A 21,934-nucleotide genomic window follows, 5' to 3' on the forward strand; every position below is an offset into this window, starting at 1 on the left:
TACCAGGGTACAGTACATGCAGTATACCAGACTTTAAATAAGGACACATTATCATGAAATAATGTGTGTTTATCAGATTTGCCGCTGAAGTTGAAAGAAAGTGTATATGGAATTTGGGAACATCAGCATGAATTTTGATAAACTGCTGTGCGCATATTGTGATGTGTCCTGCCGACATGTTACTCTACATCAAGGGATATAACTCAGCATAGTATACATGAAGAATAGAGCTTTATGGAAATGAAATGGAATAGAATTCATTACCTAGAATCTAGTTCTTGCCTCCTGATGGAGCTCAAAAGTGAACTCCCATCTTAAAGGGAATCTGTCATGATGACTTAGGCACCTATACCTCCACCAACCTGTTATACAGTGGTAGGACCACAATGAAGTCCATCTGTATTCTAGAAGATTCAGCACTTTTTGAGGAGTCACGGTGATCAAGACAACTTAACCTGTCCCATCCTGGATTAAATCATCATTAGCTGCACTAAGCAGCTACCTCCCTATAGTTTACTTATGATGATGTGCCTGGATTTAAGGAGAAAGACTAATAAAATTGCAGATTTGGTGCAGAAAAAAGAGGACCCGTTAAAATTTGAAAAATCTATTTGGTTTCAAGTAATAGTAATAATAATTCCTTTACTTATATAGCGCCAACAGATTCCGCAGTGCTACACAGAACTTGCCAGAACAGTACCGATCCTGAACCCGAACCCACACCAGTAAGGCCCCTTCTCCACTGGCGTTTTTCATGCGCGAGTTCTGCGCGTGCATTTGACGCTCAGAACTCGCATTGCACTCTGTCCCATTGTATTCAATGGGTCTTTCTCCATTTGCGTGGTTTTCAACGCGCGTGCTTGCGTTCGTTTGCACGCGCGTCAAAATCGCAGCATGCTCTATTTTTGCGAGTCACGCGCAATTTTCACGCCCCATTCAAGTCTATGGAGACGCATCAAAAATGCATTGCACTCGCAAACATTGCAAGTGCAATGCGAGTGCAATGCGTTTTAAACGTAAGGGTTGCTAGGTGACCAGTATAACAGTATTTCCCCTGCTCGCGAACGATCAATTAATTAAAAAAACACAATGAAGAACAGTGAAGAATAGAATAAAAACAGTGAACACAGTGAACACAGGATCATTTAAGTGAAAAACACAGTGCAGAACACAGTGCAGAATAGATTACAGATGTTCGGCACATCTGCTTACTTGTCGGGAGATACGCGCGGAGCGGTGCGAACAAAATAGCATGTGAAGAACAATATATATGTGTGTAAAGAACACATTGCAGATGTTTCCATACATCTGCAATGTCTTCTTCACACATATATATTGTTCTTCACATGCTATTTTGTTCGCACCGCTCCGCGCGTATCTCCCGACAAGTAAGCAGATGTGCCGAACATCTGTAATCTATTCTGCACTGTGTTCTGCACTGTGTTTTTCTCTTAAATGATCCTGTATTCACTGTGTTCACTGTTTTTATTCTATTCTTCAATGTTCTTCACATCTGCTAACTTGTCGGGAGATAATATACGCGCGCGGAACAGTGAAGAATAGATCGCAGATGTTTGCAACTTATCAGAAGACATTATTTTTCAATTAAATAAAACATTTTATTCCCGAACCTTGGTCCCTTTGAAAAAGTCCCATTGACTTAAAAAAAACGCGCGTGAAAAACGCACCGAAAACGCAAAAAAACGCGAACAAAAATGAAACAAAAACGCAGCAAAAACGTCAGTTTTTCACGCATTGCACCCTGACGTGAAACGCAACGCTAGTGTGCAAGAGGCCTAACACCTGCAATCATAGCTAGGGTGTTCCCAGTGGGAGGGTTGAGCCGAGGCCAGACCCAATCTTCTAATGAAGTTCAGGGTCAGGTGGACCCGATTTGGCAAAGCTAGGTATGGACTTGAACTTTGCTTTCAGGGTCCGCTCAACACTAATCTGGAACAAATAAACCTAAAAGTGACACTTAGTCTAGTGCTAAGCTTTCTAATTAAAGGGGTTATCCAGGCAGCCAGGATAAGAAAAAATTAAAGAACATGCTAATGGAGCTATGAGGCTCTACAACTTTAAGAATAAGTAGGCCTTATGGCAGCAATGCTCTTTGAGGATTAGGAATTGTCAATGAAATCCTTACAAAAGAGGAGTCAGACCTAAAGAACTACCGTATTTTCCGGACTATAAGGTGCACATAAAAGCCTTGGATTTCCTTAGTCTTATAGTCCGGTGCGCCCTATGTATGGCGCAGGGCAGCGGAACCTACTTACATAGGTCCCCGCTACCGGAGACAGCAGATCTCCAGCGGGAACTGCAGACCACGCGGCACGAACAACTTCTGCCGCGTCGGTCTGCAGTTCCCGCTGGAGATCTGCTGTCTCCGGTAGCGGGGACCTATGTAAGTATGGTCCGCTGCCATCCTCCACCTTCCCCGCGTTCCGCGTCGCGCCTCGGCGTCACGTCTCGTCCCGTCGGGTCTCCGCTCCGCCCCCGGACCTCCGCCATGCCCCTGACCCGCGCCTTATAGTCCGAGGCGCCTTATATATGTAATTATTACATATGTAAGGCGCATCGGACTAATGCGCCTTATATTCCGGTGCGCCTAATGGCCCGGAAAATACGGGTAATCTGTTTTTCTTCTCATATTTTTCTGTTAATTATACTTTTTATTTTCTCTTTCTTGTTTTTTTTTAATTTTTAAATTTTTTTTTACTTTTCTTTCCTTATTTTATTGAGAATAAGGTACCGTAACAAGATGAACAAGAGTATTGGGCATTTTGTGGCTCTTTTTGTTTTTTTGTATTGTTTGCTGCATTTTTATTACTGATTGATTTTGGATTTATTTTGTAAATTGTTTAATAATAATAATAAAAAAAGAACACTTGTTCTTGCGTCGCTCCAGTACTTCCAGGCTGTTTCATCCAATGAATGGCTTCCTTGGAAAAGGGAACAATACAAGAACCGATGTGAGGAGGCAAGTCATTGCATGAAACAGATCTTGTGACCCCTTTAACTTCCAGAGCGCCCTTGAAGGCTGAGGAGTTAATTTTTTTTTTTGGCCCAGTTCCGGTGTTTTACATATTCATCGAAAACCCCTTCTAAGGTCAGTGTTATTAAATCTTCCCCACATGCTGTATATGCCTATAAAATGGTGACATGGTGTCTCCATTTCTCCCTTAGTCTGTACATCATGGACACTTTTTTTGCATCCTGCAAGTGTTTTCAACACTTCTCCCAATGAGGATTGTGAGAAAGACATATACTCTAAAGAAAACATCAAGGCAGATAAGGAGGAAGGTGAAGTGGGCAGGAAGGCAGTGGGGATTCCAATAGAAGTGCAATTGCATCTCATGTCAAATAACCAAGATGTATTTTACACCCTGCAGTCAACTTCATTTTATTTAAAAGCTGAACCTTTGTACAGGAGTCACATTCCCTTTAAAAGCAATTTCACTGTTCGGAAGTGATATGGATGTCAACAGATCCCAACAGTTCTCCTTGTGATTCCTAAATCTTCCCTCCTCTTATCTGAACACCTAAAAAATCAGGCCCTTTACTCTAAGAATGTTGTTATCTATAAGGAAGGAAGATTACATACGACAACTTGACAGTTAATGAGTGGAGGAAAGTGATGCGCTTGTGAACTTGAAAGATTACGGATGATAAGATGTTTCACTCATTTCATGGGAGCTGTCTTCAAGACGTCTCCTTCTCCCACATCTTCTGTTCTCCAGAGAAGTGTAGCATTTTACTTCCATCTAATTTTACTAAATGTGTAAGAAGTGTTAACTTTTGAGGATTCCTGCTCCCCCATAAATGAAGCATGGCCTAATAGACCCCCTGTCAGTCTTACACTGAGGGGTAATAATGTTTTAAAATATCATGTATTCCAAAGTATTCTGTGATGCCTGGGATTACAGCTTCTTTTTGTAAGGTTATCATATACAGGCAGTCCCCGGGTTACGTACAAGATACAGGTTTGTTCTTAAGTTGAATTTGTATGTAAGTTGGAACTGTATATTTTATAATTGTAACCCCAGGCAAAAAATTTTTTGGTCTCTATGACTATTGGATTTCAAAAATGTTGGCTTGTCATAAGAACCAGAATTAACAATACATCTTAATTAGAGGCACATTTGATAACTGTTATAGCTGATTATTGTAGCCTAGGACTAAAGTACAATAAATTACCAAAATCCAGAGGGCCGTTTGTAACTAGGGGTTGTCTGTAAGTCGGGTGTTCTTAAGTAAGGGATTGCCTGTACTTTAATACATAATATATGTATTTGAAATGTATCCCGCCAGGATTGTAGTAAGAACTTTTTCCATTTTTCAGCTCCGCCACCTTTGTCCAAGCGGCGATCCCTATTAAGCAGCCCTGATGATTCTCCGGATATTGCACCAAGCAGAAAACGAAGGCACCGGGGGCAGAAAGGATATTACACACAAACAAAGGATAAACCTTCACAACCTGAAGAGCAGGACCAAAGGTATTCATTTTCATTATTTTACAAAAGCATATCAATTATATCACTGGGACAGATTTATCAAAAGTGTCTGGAGCAGAATTGTCCTAGTTGCCCATGGCTCAGTTTTTACTTTCCCACAGCTGCTCTGATGCCTTGGGCAACTAGAACAGTTTTACCTCAGTGACTTCTGATAAATGCCCCCCACCATGTTTAGTTGTGGTCGGAGATCGCAGAGTAAAATTACTCCTTTTAACATTTCTGAGGAGTATTTGAAGTCGAGGAAGAGTACAAGACTTGTAGTAATATAGCAGGGATATGGTTATGTGTTATACTGTTGATATATAACCTTTATCAGGTATATATTTAAAGAAAAGCCAGGCACCATGACTTATGTTTATTATCCATGGGCTCCTTCCAAAATCCACTTCTATATTTATGCTAATGAGACTGAAGGCTCCTGGGGGGGGGCTCTTGAGCCCCTCAGCACTGCAGCTTTACAGGCTGTTACAAAGGGCAGAGCAGGTCTTCCCTCCCCCTGCACTTCTTGCATCTGCTAGATTTCACGGGCAGAGGGAGAAGGGAAAGAACCTTTCTGCTCATTGTAACAACCTGTGAATATGCAGCAATGAGGGGCTCTGGTAATGTCCCAGAGCCCTTCAGGCTCATTAGCATAATTTTTAAGGTTGATTTTAGAAGGAAGGAGGCCATGCATAATAAATATAGGAAGATTACCACAGTCAAAGGGCCTGGATCTATGAGTAAGTGTCCATGGTTTATCATGGTAGCTTTTCTTTAAGCCATTGACTGGAGATTTAGGTTTTATCTGCTGTTACAATAACCTTGATTTAAACAAATAATAATGGGATATATGCTTACTGTGAATTGTGGACTAGCCAACATATGTCGGCTTCTTTGCATACAATTCCTAATTTGACATGCATTAGGTATAATTTCATCTTCCTCTTAGTAATAGCTTGTATGAATGAGCGGTCCAGATGCAGGGGATCTCTGAGCTGTCAGTCACACAGGGCTGCTAACAAGTCATCTGCTGTTATCCCTACCCGCTGCTAGTAATGTAAAATCTCAGGGTCATAGCTAAACTTGTTGGTAAGCAAAATTTACTGCCCGGAAGAACTTCATTACAGAGGATCTGACGATTTATGTTTTCCTGTTGGCCAAATAACAGCAAAATAGGAATTCTTCATTATATATCTCATGGTAGTTCATGAATCCGAATAGAGATGAGCAAATGTATTTATTAGTTGGTAGATTCGGCACAAATTGAAGTCAAATCATTCCTCTCAGGGCAATATGCGAGGGAAAATGAAAAAACAAAACTTGTAAAAAATTAATAAAGCAAGATTGAAGCTTTTTATAAAAGTTTGAGGACTAGATGGGGTTATATTCCAATTCTCAGGACAATTGGACCTGAATCAAGTCTTTGGGGTAAATTTGGGAAACGTTAGTGAATTTAATCTTGGATGATTCACTCATCTCTATAGATGGAGAGTATTTTTTTGGGAAACACTGACTATGGGGGAGATTTATTTGAAGTGTCTGAGGTAAAACTGTTCTAGTTTCCCATGGAAACGAATCAGAGCTCAGCTTTATTTCATAAACAGCTGTGGGGAAATGAAAGCTGAGCTCTGATTGGTCGCTACATCAGGCTACTTGCATAACAAAACATCATTATGGGGCACATTTACTTACCTGTCCGACGATAATGCACTGTGCCGCGATTTACTAAGCTCGTGCGCCCAATGCCCTGCATCTGTCGCTCAGGTCCGACAGAGTTCACCATCTTTTTAGTGGTACATGTAAGTGCTTGGGCTTGCGACACAATTAGAAAGTTAAGTCCCATACTCCATCCGAATCAGTCAGATTGTGCAACAGAACCCCCCCATTTGTATCGCATGGAAGCCAAAAAATGCAAAAAAAATTGATTGCGTGCAACACAATCCCAGCGCAGACACCTGTTAAATACCTGTGAAAGCCGGGCAAATCCTGAAAAAGGCGCACCGTCCGATGAATATGCGATCCACGACAATTAGTAAATGAGCCCCTATGTGACTTCATTTAGATATACGATCTTCCAACCAACCACATATATTAAGCGGGGACATGTGATCTTCTACGTGACCACATGAAGTGATCCTGATGTTTGCACTTTACAAGTTGTTTGCTTCTTCTTGGGCTGGTGGAGGCCTCCTGAGATCCCATTGTGAAGTCCTACAGAGCTCCTTTTTTGTCATGGAAAAACACATGTACATATATATATATATATATAGCCTAGTCAACATGGTTGTGCTTGTTAAAACATTTTATCCTTCTAATAGTCCAGCCATTGTCCATGTTAGTGGAATAACAAAGCCCCTGGTTTGTCAGGCAGATATTATAGAGACTTTTCCCCTAGCGCGCTGACAATCTGCTAAATCTGTTCCACATTCTCAACCATTTAAATCACTTTTTATTCTTTTTCTAAATTCTCCACAGTCTTCAAATGTCCTCTTCCAAGCCTTTCACCCGTTCCCTTTAAACAGTGTCACATCATTTAGCCATTTAGTTAATTTCCACTGCTCTACGACTTTCAGGGGGTCACCCGAGGTAAATTGCAAAAGCTGTCAAAGTTCAGTTTGTATAAGCTGCCAATCATCAGACTCGTCGACACCCCTTTTAATCCTGGTTGTCATGTTAATTTTGGTTAGGGTCATCCAGATGTTTTAGTGCAATTTGTAGAAATATTCATACGCAGATAGAGCGCTTAGGAATAACGTCCTTATGATTGTAATTTTGGCCAAGGGTACGTGGAAAGATGGAAGATTACACGAGACAGCACTCAACGTCTCAGCCTTGTATTAGCCTAGTTCCTAACCACATAGCTGTTTGAATAAATATTTTTGTAGCCAGATCTCAGCGCTGCAGACCTCATCCTGTAATTCCTCTCATGGAACATAATCTTTTCTGATTCTTCAGAGTTTGGCTAATGCTGATACATTTTTGGTTTTTGTGCTGACATAGGCAATTTTCTCAGATAGAATATAGAACAATGCACACTTTCATTGAATGCATATTGCATTTACTGTGTATGAAGATGATAAGACAGAGTTTGTCTATTAGACACAATCCCTATCTGTAAGCTTAAGCCTGAGTTCATCTCATTTTTTCCCCTGTTATAAAGATACATCAGGAGGATTCCCAATGTCTCCTTACAACGGAGGGCAGCCGCTTATGCAACTGTATGCTTATTCAGTGGGATACGTCCTGTGGCTTGAGTCCTCCCCCATGAAAGCAGGAGGAGGAGCAAATTACGAAAGCAGCCAGTCATTTGCTGCTGCTTATGTTTAGGGTGTCTCTCTAGTGATGTAAATGATCTTCTATGGGCAGAAACACCCACAGCGTAGATTCAGCAGAGGCCAGGTGCCATACTGTTGCATCCCTACCCCATAGCCTATTATGGCCGTCGCTGAGCGTAAACTGCGCCTTCTGGAGGGAGCAGGGTCATAAAGAGCAGCCTTCTGCTGTGTTTCCTGCTGGATGCAACATATACTGAGGGAACATGGATACATTGGGGCACATTTACATATTTACTGTCACAATTCCGCAATGTGTTGTCCGACGAGGATTCGGGTCCGGCGCGATTAATTAATGTTGTGCGTCCAATTTCCTGCAGGTGTCGCTTCTGCGCCGAGGCCCGCCGGAGTTCACCTTCTTCTTCCTGGTGCATATGAGTGCGTGATCTTGCGACACATTTGGTTTTTTAAATTCCCCAGTTTTTCGGAATCCGTCAGGTTGTCCGACGGCCACGCACCGGATTTCTGTCGCGTGCAAGCTGGCACCGATGCGAAACGGGGCAATTCGACGCTAAACAGAAATATTCGGCAAAACACAACAGAATCGCGGTCCGTGGACCCTTAGTAAATGTGTCCCATTGTCTCTCAGTAATTATATGCTGGGTGAACGTGTCCAAAAGAGAGGTGTGAATGTGACCTCCTGAGACTTTCCCCGATCACAATAATTAATAAGTTCCCAGAGCCTAGGGAGGAGGGTATGGTGAGGAAATATGGTTAAAAAATGAACTAAAGACATAGGAGCTTTTCATGAAAACAGACTGGACATTTTTCAGGACAATTGGTGCAACAATAGATCCAGACCCGAACTAAGCCTTTTGAAAAAAGAAAATGAGTCAAAGCTTCTGTGAATCTTGGCTGATGGACTCATCTGTATACCCTATGAAATATTGTATTTGTTGATCTTGCGTGCTGAAAACTTTTTGCTGACACCAAAAAAAAAAGCCAAGCACAGAGCTCAGCTGTCTACCCGCTGTACCATTGTGGGTTCTGCCATCTCTCTATTCACACACAGGATTTAATGGATCCTAGACTCATAGCCAGTGGGATCAGACTACTTTCACCCCCCAGTCATCATTAAAAGTTATCCCCAAACTGGGCGATAAGTTGTTCTGCTTATCATCTTTATATTGCTATATACATTACATGATTTCAAATCAATATACAGTATACATCTACATTGAATGGGCATTGCAGTGAAACCTTTAAGGGGTTAGTGAAGCTACACCTCAGCTGATGACTGGGGCAGCTCAATTCCTCGAGGGGATTGTGTAAGTATAATTGGGTGTATGCTGACCAGGACCTTAGAAAAAGGAAGTGACAATCTGTAACGGTGACTAAATTGGTTGTCACTGACCGCTCCTTGCACTTATTGTTTAGTTCCTTTCACCCTTGGATGCTGTTTCTCCTCTTTGTGTCATGTGAAGATGATCAATGATAAAAATCCCTTGCTGAGTAAGAGAAGTACAGATTGCAATATCTGTCATATGATGAATTCCGGTGATTAACAGGACCAATACACACTCCGATCCAGCAAAATCAATATGTGTATGTGTTTATGGCTGCAATAAACGTATAGATGCTTCGAGGGATGTTCTACCTGACATTCTTCACTAACAGAGCAAGCACGGACAGGCATCTCCAATATCGAGCAGTGATGTGCATATTGGGAATTATAGACCTACTGTACAGAAGCTGAATGGTGATGCTACATTAAGCTGTACCTTCCAAGTGATTTATGTGCAGCTCCCAAAACGACAATTGGCCATAGAGAACAAGTGTAAAGTAGTGCTATCGTGTGCAGCTACACAAAAATTCAGGTTTTTAAAGATGGAAAAAAATAGGTGCAGCAAAGATATTGGTAAAAATATCACACCAATAAATATAGCTGTTACATGTGTATTACAACTCCTAATATTATCACACATTTATGCCTGACTGTATTGTGTGGTGTAAATTACAGTTCTAATAGTTGTAAGCTCTCATGAGCCGGGCCCTCACTCTAACCGCGTTATTCCTCTGTAGACTATAAAACGTTATTGTCCCCATAGAGGAAACTAATGCGTCACCACAGCTACATATCACAAACAATAAGTGATAATACAAATCGAATCAATGGGCACATTTACTTACCCGTCCCATTGACGCCGCCGATCTGGAGTGTCCGATGAGGATTCAAGATCGTGTGTACAATTTCCTGCATGTGTCGCTTCCTTGCTGAGGTACGCCGGAGTTCACCTTCTTCTTCCCGGTGCATGTAAGTGCTGATCTAGCCACACAATTTGATTGTTAAATTCTGCGGTTTGTCCGAATCAGTCGGGTTGTCCGTCGTCCACACCCCCCGATTTGTGTTGCATGAAAGCCGACCACAATCCAATCGGGTGCGCCAAAAACCCGGGGCAATTCAGCGCAAAACCGAAAAATTGGGGAAACCCAACAGAAATGCGTCCGACGGACCCTTAGTAAATGTGCCCCAATATATACATAAATAAAAAATGCATGGAAAAAAACAGGAAACAATCACAACATACAAACTCGTGGAACTTTCTGTGGAATTGGCACAATACAGTCGGTGCAGAAGAGTATTCAAATCTATGTCCTGCTTTTGAGTTGTGTAAAACCTTCGCTAAAAGTACTTCAAGACCATTTAACTATGAATTCATAGGATGATTTTAATTTTAACAATATTCTATGATGTGGCACAGACTCCCAACTGTAATGTGTTATTTTATTTGTATATGTACCCCATGATCTGTAATGTTCTGCAGAATAGGATGGCGCTGTATAAATAAAGATTTATTGGTATGGAAATATACATTTTGGTGCACCCTGAGAATATCCACAGTAGTGCACCCTCTCTTATCCAGCATTACAGGGAGCAGGACTGGGAAGCAGGGCTAAATGGGGAGCACTGGGCAGTGAAATTGAGCTAAAGAGGGTACACCGAACCTCACGGCCAGGTTGCTGAAGAATTCTCATTTAGCTACAGATAAAAAATTATGTTTTTTGGCCACAGATGTTCCCAACGAAGATATGCTGATGATTCATTTATTGTCTTTAGTCACCAAAATGGTTAAAGAATATGCAAATAGGTTTTCCAGGTTGGAATAAGAAGGAGATTTTCTGCAAAGTAGACATGTTAATGGCACCTCTGTAGTTAAAGCGCTAGAATAAGACTAAAGTATATCCTTAAACATTACATATGGCTCCAGAGCCGGTCTTGTAGTAGATATGGTGCTCCAGGTAGTGAGTTATCCTGGAATGTGGTTTGGCATAAATCTGCGAGTTTAACCATCTGAAGCATGAAATAATTGCTTCCAGTAAGGCGGCTTCAAGGAAACTCGACCCCCGTCGTATATGATACAATCACTTTCCTGCACCCACAGGGTGTATAAAGTTTACACTATGCTCACTGCTTTTGCTTACTTAACTTACCTTTTATTTGTAAGCGCATGAATCTTAAAGTGTCCCTTGCCGGCTGTCAAGACAAATGTAGGATACAAGAAATCTTCCTCCCTTCCAGATGTCCTGCAGCTGACATTTAGGAATATGTAGGATATCCTTATGGTAACTTTTTGTTTTATAATTCCATATAGAACTATTATAGTAAAGCAAACTGCTCACATGATTTCTATGGCTCCATGATATAATGTATATCTCTATTTTATTTGGAGCAGAATCCGTATTTATTCTGAGTCAATGTCTCCCAATACACATCCTAACCGATGACTTTAAAGTGTAACCGTTATTCTGGGCAAAACAAAAAAACTAAAAAAACAAAACTCTGTTCCAAGTGTCCCTGGGAAACATTCTTCAAAGTATTTTGCCTCTCGGTCCTCATTTATTACCTCTTTTGCCCCATAGCAACCAGGGTTTCCAGCTCTCAAAAAAACTACAATCAGCAAGATGGAGGAACGGAGCCTCCTGTCACCTCATCACAAGCCCCTGCTGCTGACCAATGACACCATAACTATCTATCTATCTATATCATATCTATCTCTCTATCACCTATCTAGTCATATCTATCTACCTATCTACCTACCCCATATCTATTTATCCATCATATATCTATCTATATTCTATCTATCTATGTATATCCTATCTATCTAGCTTTCTACATATGTACCTACCTATCTAAGTAAAATTCCAGCACAGCACATGAGGGGACAGCTTGAAGACTTGGAAAGTTTTTCCTGCCACTTCCTTGTGTGAGGTGATGGGGGAGGGGTTAATCTGCATCATGTGTCTATGTGGATTATTTGTTTAGATACAAGTGTAGGGAAATCTGAGGGAGAGATAAGTGGAGGTGTTTGGTCCCTACATTAGTAAGGCTATATTCACACGAACGTATGGGGGACGTATATACGGCCGACGTATATACGGCCGATATACGTCCCCCATACACTCCTATGGGCGCACGGCACCCTACGGGAGCGGTACGGTGCAGCACACGTGCGGCACCGTACCGTTCCGTACCCGGGAAAAAGATAGGACTTGTCCTATCTTTTCCCGTAATACGGGGCCGTGCGCCATAGGTTGCTATGGAGAGGGGCGGGGGTGAGCTGCGCTCACCTCCTCCTCCTCTCCCCGTACACTGCCGTTGCCCGCTACGGTACGGTACGGGCGGGCAACGGCAGTGTGAATATAGCCTTAGTGCTCCTGGCAGCACATGACTGCTGAAGCAGGGAGACTTGAGGTAATCAGCCGATTGCAGAGAGAGGACAGGTGGGTGTGTCTCTGGCTCTGTAGTCAGCTCCTCAGTGTAAGGTAATGAAACACCTGAGACTGGGAGAAAATCTGTGTATTTGGTTCATCAATGGGCATAATGACCTAGACCAAGAAACGACCAATAAAGTTAATTTTTAATTTACAAAGATAAATATAAGATTATGCACTTGGGCCTAGTAAACTAAAGGTATATCTATGTGTAAAACAGTCAATTACCTGGTAAAACTGCAGCATAAAAAGGACTTGAGGTTATTGGGCGATGGTAAACTAAATTTTAATGACCAGACCCAGTTGGATGCTGCTTCATCTAATGCAGTTGTGGGATGTATCAATAGAGGAATAGATTCTCATGATAAGGACATAGTTTTGTCCTTTTACAAATCACTGGTCAGACCACACATTGAATATTGTGTACAGTTTTGGGCACCAGTGTTTATCAAGGACATAGTAGAACTAGAACGGGTGCAGAGGAGAGCAACCAGGATTATTAGGGGAATGGGGGGGGACTAGAATACAATGGCAGATTACAATGTACAAATACCGGAACGGACAGTACAAGGATCTCTACAAAGATCTTTTTATACCTAGGCCTGTGACCAGGACAAGAGGGCATCCTATTATGCTTGAAATATTGGGATAGGATAATAATTTTCCCTTGGGGCCAATTAGTATTATTATCTCTGTTGTTGGTGGTTGTGGGGACACACAGCCAAGCGCCATGGGGGCTTAGCCCACTAGTATCGGTACTCCCTGGGCTGCTGGGTCTTGGTACCCATCGGCATTGTGTTGTGTCCATAGTGGACGCCATGTGAAGCTGCACCCATCAATGTAGAGACCCATTAGAACCAGGTCACCTTGAAGTGGTTAGTGCAACTTGATCAAATGGCATGTTTGTTTGGTTAAATGAGACTATCGACAATAGAGCAATGTATAATGTGTGGATGTGCTGTTTTGATCTGTCTTTCTCCGAATGTTGCCAATTAGTATCAGCCTTGTAGGGTTTTTTTTTTTTTGCTTTCCCCTGTATCTACACTGTAGGATGTGGAATTATAGTATTATAGTGAATAAGGTTGGAAAAAGACACAGGTCCTATACTTCCATAGATTGTTGGAACAAGCGATGGCCGAGCTCCCTTTAATGGACACGTAGGACCCAAGACAAGATGTAAATAACTTTTGATATTTTTGACAAGATGAACCCAATGAACCCAAGTTACATTACATTTCTTGCTATTTAGACAAAGAAACTGTTTTGAACACGTTCTCAGCTAAAAATAATGGATGAAAAATACAGCACAGTAATGTTTACACAGACACTTTTAATGCTGTTTTTCCCGGAAATAGGAATTCTGCATCTTGTGTGGCCCAAAAGCCACCAGTCCAGGCTTAATTTTATGTGCCTTTAGAAAGGTTATAAATGGATAACTTTACACCTGGGTCCTAGATTTTACAAGAAGTATAATAGGTTCCTGGTGTGAATGTGTACATTGAACTTCTGTAACAATTGTCTTCTCCAGGTCATGTTTGTAGGCTTGTGGCTATACTGCATTGTCATGGAACAAAATGCTTTGTTTCTCTTATTTGCTGGATGCATCATAGTAGGTTTTTTTTACTTCTGAGGAATAGTTCAGGTTCTAATTTATAGAGGTTTCCCACCATATAGTTATTTATAGAGGACTTCTACTCCTGTATTTCCCCTACCCAAACTCCTATATCACCAGACGATACCATCTATGGCCATCACATCCATCTTGTGAATCCTGAGGCTTCTTCTACCTCTTTTCAAGTATAACTTCTGAATATATCCTGCTTGTTTAAGACATGCCAGTCTATTATGGTACAGTGTGTTCCATAGACTTAAAGTAACATTGCTAGTAAAAAAAAAAAATACAATCAAAGGCACTGTAACTTCCCATAGAAATAAAACTTTATTTGAATGTTCGTTTTCATTCTGGGATATGAAATAAGAGGAGTGAAAGTTGCCCTGTCAAAGTGCTGATTTACACGTGTGACTAAGAGGGCAAAGAATAAATTAATTTTATGTGACATTAATTTGGAAAATTGAGTTATAGCAAGACATTAAAATAAATCTATCATCAAAATCCATCATGACAAACCAGGGACATTCTCATAGCTCCAGGCACCGTGACTTTGGTAATCTTCTTATATTTGTTATCCATGGCCTCCTTCCTTCTAAAATCAACTGTTATAATTATGCTAATGGTTCTAATCGGGGTTGGTCCCATAGAATGTGTGACCCAAAGTGCTCTCTACCCCCAAACTTAGTTTTTTATCTCTGTGCTACCTGATAATTCTACGGATAGCACCTAGACAAATTCATTTCTGTGGGCTCATACACACTGCTGTGATTTCTATAAATCTGTGTCCAAGATACTGCCAGAGCTTCAAAACTATCCATTTCTAGGGTCTATTTCTCCCTGTGTTAGTGTCTCTGACAGTCTTTATTACGATCATTGATGTGTAAGTGGACCTTTTATGTTGATGACACACATCTACAAACAACAGACGGATCCGTTAGGCTATGGGATGAAAATAATTTCAAAAATATCACCATGCGATACCCCTGCCTCTCACACTAAGAATGTGTATAGTAATATCTCAAGTGAAAAATGAACAGTGTATGTGCCCTAAATATATGATCAAGTGTATAATACGCCACAATCTACAGAAATCAAAATGTCAAACAACTGTAACCAGTATATAGAAAATATGAACAAATTATATTACCCAATAAGATGAGGTTACTTGATCCGATCACATGTTTCACTGTCATTTCCCAGCTTTCTCATGGGTTAAGGGTTAAAGGAAAAGGGTTAAAGGGTTAACTAAAATAAAATGAATTACAGATACTCACCTCCAGGGGAGAAAAAGACTATTGCTGGAAAGAAAGAGTTCTGAAAACAGCCCGGAGCATAAGGACTCATTGGGGAAGATTTATTTACCCGGTCCGTTCGCGATCCAGCGGCGCGTTCTCTGTGCTGGATTCGGGTCCGGCCGGGATTCATCAAGGTAGTTCCTCCGCCGTCCACCAGGTGGCGCTGCTGCGCTGAAAAGCATCTGAACGCGCTGGAGTTCACCGGCTCGGGCTGAGTGAAGGTTAGCGCGTCCCAAACGACACATTTCTTTTTTTAAATGCGGCGGATTTTCCGAATCCGTCGGGTTTTCGCTCGGCCACGCCCCCCGATTTCCGCCGCGTGCATGCCGGCGCCGATGTGCCACAATCCGATCGCGTGTACCAAAATCCCGGGGCAATACAGGGGAAATCGGCGCAAATCGGAAATATTCGGGTAACACGTCGGGAAAACGCGAATCGGGCCCTTAGTAAATGACCCCCATTGTCCGGTGTTACGGCCTGTTAATTATTCACGCCTCTCTTGTGACGTCACCTCTGAAGATACCACCTCTCCCAGCAGCGCCATACAGCGATAGTCTTTTTCTCCTCAATCCCAGGATTTGTCTTCTTTAATCTTGACACAGCTGGGAGAAGAGGACTATAGGTGAGTATCTGCAGTTTAATTTGACCTTATTGTAGTGGTAGACTTTCCTTTGCGCGTCATATACTGTCTCTTATATGCAAAAGCATAAAATTGTAATAAATTAGCATCAAATGAGCAACTTCTTGATGGTTAAGCAATGGACAGACATGTTTCCACTGGCTAATGACCGTCTGCCCTTACTTGTACGAGGAGATACATTCTGTAAGCATCGGATGACTCAGCAATAGACACTGAAGCCCCTCTGCATTCTTACCCACAGACTCATTACTGTGTACATATTACATGTAATATAGACGTTACTTAGCAATAGTAAGAGTTTTTTTTGTGGCTTCCTTGCACTTTGTATATTACTGAGTCATAGTCGCATATTTAACTCACTTTCGGGAATATACCTGAAATCTATCTTGTCATCTAAAAAAGCAGACAATGTCCGTGATATGTCCATGTAGTCACTGACACGTATATTCCACCCGTCTGCTGAGCCTCAGGTAACATCAGGAAAATAATATAACCTTACCTCTGATCAAGAAGGCTTAGAACAGTGATGGCAAACCTTTTAGAGACCGAGTGCCCAAATTACAACAAAGACCCGGTTATTTATCGCAAAGTGCCAACACAGAAATTACATTTGTGATTTATACTCCCTTCTGTCACAGCTTTCATTGATACCAGCACCTGAGGACACCAACAAAGCAGAAAATAGTCCCAGTTACAGCTGTCACTTTATAATAGCTCTGTGCACAGCAAGTCCTGGGCTGTCTGGGACTGCAGGAAGATACCTGGACTCATCTCTGATGATGGCCTGAGTGCCCACAGCAAGGACTCTGAGTGCCACCTCTGGCACCAGTGCCATAGGTTAGCCATCGCTGGCTTAGAAGATGACCTACAATTTCAAAAGAACTTTGTATGTTTAAATATCTTGTGTTTGTTTTTAATAATTTTTAAAAAATGTCTTCATCTTGGGCATTAGGCATGATATTTGACATTTCCTGTTCTATAGCGCTCAATTATTCGCTGGTGATTACATAATCATCCATATTATAACATCACATTAAACTGTATATACGTAGTAGACAGAACGCACCTCCTCCACCTCCCACCACAATAACAGGTCACATCGAACACTAGGTGACATTTATTAAGTGGATTTTTTTCCTGTGTTTTTTTTTTTTTTTCTTATTTTTCTGGTTCTTGTATTTGGCTGCTTAAAGTAGAAAGTATTTATAGATTTATGCACATGTTTACAAATTTTTGGCAAAAATTATATAACAAGGTCTCTCTCATGGTATGTCGGTTTTTCTTACATGAACTTGGAAGTGAAGTGGTTATGTGCAACCAAATATGTTGGAATATTGAATTACAAATAAGCCACAAAAATAAAGAAATTGACTAGGTTTGTGCACACACAAACAACAAAACTGAAAAAAAAAAACTAAAAAAAGCAAAAGATGCCACAATGTCGGTGCTAATCCTAATATTTCTATAGTCCAAGACGGCTGCGGTACAAAATACTACAAAATAGAATGACATAATAAAAAAAATATAGGTATGACAAATCCTTTATTTTAGGGTTTTCATGTATTTTCTCAGTAATAACACATTTCTTAAGATACAGTAATACCTAGCATTTGTAACAGCGCAGTCCGAGATCCATCACTGTATCTTTCCAGTGCCCAATCAGGGTATTCTCATCTTAGCTATTTGTGACATATTCATTAGTGAGAGGTTTTACTACTTCATAGGAGTCCCAACTCTAAAATCCACAGCTCCCCAAGCCCACCCCACAGATTTAAAAAAGCCTGCATGCTGAGCCTGACTCCCAAACGTTGACCAAATCGATACACTATCACAGTGTCCACAGGTCCACGCCAGCCTCGCAAATAGTACAAAAATACTACTACTGGTGCTCGGCTCGTTATATCCCTGAACATGTGATGTCGCATTGGTGCTTGGCTCGTTATATCCCTGAACATGTGATGTCGCATTGGTGCTCGGCTCGTTATATCCCTGGTCATGTGATGTCACACAGGTGCACGGCTCGTAATATTCCTGGTCATGTGATATCACACAGGTGCTCGGCTCGTTATATCCCTGGTCATGTGATATCACACTGGTGCTCTGCTCTTTATATCCCTGGTCATGTGATATCACACAGGTGCTCAGCTCGTTATATCCCTGGTCATGTAATGTCACACTAGTGCTTGGCTTGTTATATCCCTGGTCATGTGATGTCACACTGGTGCTCTGCTCTTTATATCCCTGGTCATGTGATATCACACAGGTGCTCGGCTCGTTATATCCCTGGTCATGTGATATCACACAGGTGCTCGGCTCGTTATATCCCTGGTCATGTGATATCACACTGGTGCTCGGCTCATTATATCCCTGGTCATGTGATATCACACAGGTGCTCAGCTCGTTATATCCCTGGTCATGTGATGTCACACTAGTGCTTGGCTCTTTATATCCCTGGTCATGTGATATCACACAGGTGCACTGCTCATTATATCCCTGGAAAGGTGAACGGCACACTATAACACTGAGCTCTAATTGCTCTGTAGGATATAACGGGTCTTGCACCTGTGTGACATCACATGATCATGGGACAGTTTTTATCCACATGTAGTTGTAATATTACAACTTTACTAGAGATGAGCGAACACTAAAATGCTCGGGTACTCGTTATTCGAGACGAACTTTTCCCGATGCTCGAGTGCTCGTCTCGAATAACGAACCCCATTGAAGTCAATGGGAGACTCGAGCATTTTTCAAGGGGACCAAGGCTCTGCACAGGGAAGCTTGGCCAAACACCTGGGAACCTCAGAAAAGGATGGAAACACCACGGAAATGGACAGGAAACAGCAGGGGCAGCATGCATGGATGCCTCTGAGGCTGCATAATCGCACCATTATGCCAAAATTATGGGCAACAGCATGGCCATGACAGAGTGACAGAATGAAGCTAGATAGCATCTAAAACATCCAATAATTGACCCTGACACTATAGGGGACGGCATGCAGAGGCAGCGGCAGCAGGCTAGAGAGTGTCATGGCGACATACCCTAAATGGACTCAGGCTTCAAACCAATGGGTGGCAGAGAGGAACCAAAGGAGGTGAGCAAGAAGCGCTCAAATAATATCGGTACATGATAAAAGTTTGCCAGTATATTTTGTGGATTACACAGCAGGGTGGCGACAAAGTTAACATGGAAGCCATGAAAACAACCCAAAATTCTGCCTGACACAGCTCGTTTGATAAGGGGACGATGTATGGAGGCAGTGAACTAGTAGTAGATTAAAGGTGCTGCAGTTAAAACTATGTTAGTTGGATCTTGGCATGGAGCTGGCGCTCCGCTGCCAGGCGAGCTTTCGCCAATCCAAGCCCCTGTCTCTAGGCTACTCCCCAAACAGCACTTCTAAGAACCTTTTGTATAAGATCAAGTGTAGTAGCGTTCTTATAAGTTTAGGATATGCCGGGTGAGGGGAATGTAAACAGATGCGCAAGAAGCGCTGAAATAATATCCCTAAATGGTAAAAGTTTGCAAGTATATTTTGGGGATTACACAGCAGGGTGGCGACAAAGTTAACAACTTTGATGTGGAATGCCCTGTAATAGCTCTTGGGCGGTGTGCCTTTTATCGCCTAGGCTCAGCAGTTTCAGCACCGCCTGCTGTCGCTTAGCGACGGCACTGCTGCTGTGCCTAGAGCTACCGACTGATGGCGCCATGCCCACGGATGGTAATTCGGAGGAGGAGGAGGTGGAGGAGGGGTGGGAGGAGGTATAGTAGGCCTTTGAGACCTGGACCGAGGTAGGCCCCGCAATTCTCTGCGTCGGCAGTATATGACCAGCCCCAGGGTCAGACTCGGTCCCAGCCTGCACCAAGTTAAGTGTAGTAGCGTTCTTATAAGTTTGGGATATGGCGGGTGAGGGGAATGTAAACAGATGCGCAAGAAGCGCATGATGCGCATGGAGCTGGCGTTCCGCTGCCAGGCGAGCTTTCGCCAATCCAAGCCCCTGTCTCTAGGCTACTCCCCAAACAGCACTTCTAAGAACCTTTTGTATAAGATCAAGTGTAGTAGCGTTCTTATAAGTTTAGGATATGCCGGGTGAGGGGAATGTAAACAGATGCGCAAGAAGCGCTGAAATAATATCCCTAAATGGTAAAAGTTTGCCAGTATATTTTGGGGATTACACAGCAGGGTGGTGACAAAGTTAACAACTTTGATGTGGAATCCATGAAAACAACCCAAATTTCTGCCTGACACACCTCGTTTGATAAAGGGACGATGTATGGAGGCAGCTATATGGACGACTTTTGGAGGTAGCAATGGAGACAACGTGTGGAGGCTGCTATGGAGACAATTTAATTTGGATAGTGCCTGTATGTGGCAGTCCCAAACATTTTTCAAACCAGAGGAGCAGGTAGGTGGCCCTCCAGTAAAATGGGATAGATTGAGTGCCTGTATGTGGCAGTCCCAAAAATGTTTCAAACCAGAGGAGCAGGTAGGTGGCCCTCCAGTAAAATGGAATAGATTGAGTGCCTGTATGTGGCAGTCCCAAAAATTGTTCAAACCAGAGGAGCAGGTAGGTGGCCCTGCAGTAAAATGGAATAGATTGAGTGCCTGTATGTGGCAGTCCCAAAAATGTTTCAAACCAGAGGAGCAGGTAGGTGGCCCTCCAGTAAAATGGAATAGATTGAGTGCCTGTATGTGGCAGTCCCAAAAATTGTTCAAACCAGAGGAGCAGGTAGGTGGCCCTGCAGTAAAATGGAATAGATTGAGTGCCTGTATGTGGCAGTCCCAAAAATTGTTCAAACCAGAGGAGCAGGTAGGTGGCCCTGCAGTAAAATGGAATAGATTGAGTGCCTGTATGTGGCAGTCCCAAAAATGTTTCAAACCAGAGGAGCAGGTAGGTGGCCCTCCAGTAAAATGGAATAGATTGAGTGCCTGTATGTGGCAGTCCCAAAAATTGTTCAAACCAGAGGAGCAGGTAGGTGGCCCTGCAGTAAAATGGAATAGATTGAGTGCCTGTATGTGGCAGTCCCAAAAATGTTTCAAACCAGAGGAGCAGGTAGGTGGCCCTCCAGTAAAATGGAATAGATTGAGTGCCTGTATGTGGCAGTCCCAAAAATTGTTCAAACCAGAGGAGCAGGTAGGTGGCCCTGCAGTAAAATGGAATAGATTGAGTGCCTGTATGTGGCAGTCCCAAAAATGTTTCAAACCAGAGGAGCAGGTAGGTGGCCCTCCAGTAAAATGGAATAGATTGAGTGCCTGTATGTGGCAGTCCCAAAAATTGTTCAAACCAGAGGAGCAGGTAGGTGGCCCTGCAGTAAAATGGAATAGATTGAGTGCCTGTATGTGGCAGTCCCAAAAATGTTTCAAACCAGAGGAGCAGGTAGGTGGCCCTCCAGTAAAATGGAATAGATTGAGTGCCTGTATGTGGCAGTCCCAAAAATTGTTCAAACCAGAGGAGCAGGTAGGTGGCCCTGCAGTAAAATGGAATAGATTGAGTGCCTGTATGTGGCAGTCCCAAAAATGTTTCAAACCAGAGGAGCAGGTAGGTGGCCCTCCAGTAAAATGGAATAGATTGAGTGCCTGTATGTGGCAGTCCCAAAAATTGTTCAAACCAGAGGAGCAGGTAGGTGGCCCTGCAGTAAAATGGAATAGATTGAGTGCCTGTATGTGGCAGTCCCAAAAATTGTTCAAACCAGAGGAGCAGGTAGGTGGCCCTGCAGTAAAATGGAATAGATTGAGTGCCTGTATGTGGCAGTCCCAAAAATGTTTCAAACCAGAGGAGCAGGTAGGTGGCCCTCCAGTAAAATGGAATAGATTGAGTGCCTGTATGTGGCAGTCCCAAAAATTGTTCAA

The 21,934-nt window shown here is 42.4% G+C and overlaps 1 protein-coding gene across 1 annotated transcript in view; it reads left to right on the forward strand.

Annotated features, from left to right (window-relative positions):
* The window catches only part of XRCC4 (X-ray repair cross complementing 4), a 294,092-nt gene that overhangs the window by 211,796 nt on the left and 60,362 nt on the right, over positions 1-21,934 (forward strand). The window contains exon 7 of the mRNA XM_072139355.1: positions 4,343-4,496. Within this exon, the coding sequence (XP_071995456.1) occupies positions 4,343-4,496 (154 nt within the window). The remainder of the gene's footprint in view (positions 1-4,342; positions 4,497-21,934) is intronic.

This window comes from Engystomops pustulosus, chromosome 1 (assembly GCF_040894005.1).
Source record: "Engystomops pustulosus chromosome 1, aEngPut4.maternal, whole genome shotgun sequence".
NCBI lineage: Eukaryota > Metazoa > Chordata > Amphibia > Anura > Leptodactylidae > Engystomops > Engystomops pustulosus.